General features: G+C 61.0%; 1 protein-coding gene across 1 annotated transcript in view; it reads right to left on the bottom strand.

Moving 5' to 3' along the window:
- The window catches only part of INTS3 (integrator complex subunit 3), a gene marked incomplete at both ends in the record, with an annotated part of 59,835 nt that extends 59,731 nt beyond the window's left edge, over positions 1 to 104 (bottom strand). Inside the window, one exon of the mRNA XM_014959391.1 lies at positions 13 to 104. Within this exon, the coding sequence (XP_014814877.1) occupies positions 13 to 104 (92 nt within the window). The remainder of the gene's footprint in view (positions 1 to 12) is intronic.
- Positions 105 to 431: the final 327 nt, after the last annotated feature.

The raw sequence follows: 431 nt of genomic DNA, 5'->3' as shown, positions 1-431 counted from the left end.
GGGGGGGGTCACCTTCATCTCCACGTCTCCCCGCAGCTCCAGCTCGAAGCAGCCGAACTCCTCCAGCACCGCCTTGGTCACCGCCGAGATGTGGATCTTCAGGGCTGGTGGGAGGGGGCACCCATGGGTGACAGCCCCAGTAGCACCCAGGGGTGACCAGTCCCATCAGCACCCAGGAATGACCAGTCCCATCAGCTTCCATGGGTGACAGCCCTGACAGCTCCCATGGATGACCAGTCCCAAGAGCACCCATGTGTGACCAGTCCCATCTGCACCCATGGGTGACCAGTCTCGTTATCTTCCATAGGTGACCAGTCTCATCAGCACCCATGGGTCCTGACACCTCCCATGGGTGACCAGTCCCGTCAGCACCCATGGATGACCAGTCCCATCAGCTTCCATGAGTGACAGCCCTGACAGCTCCCATGGAT

Source organism: Calidris pugnax, unplaced genomic scaffold, assembly GCF_001431845.1.
Source record: "Calidris pugnax isolate Ruff unplaced genomic scaffold, ASM143184v1 scaffold436, whole genome shotgun sequence".
NCBI classification, from domain to species: domain Eukaryota; kingdom Metazoa; phylum Chordata; class Aves; order Charadriiformes; family Scolopacidae; genus Calidris; species Calidris pugnax.
The sequence above is the reverse complement of the archived record's forward strand: the minus strand, read 5'-3'. Positions and strand labels throughout refer to the sequence as shown.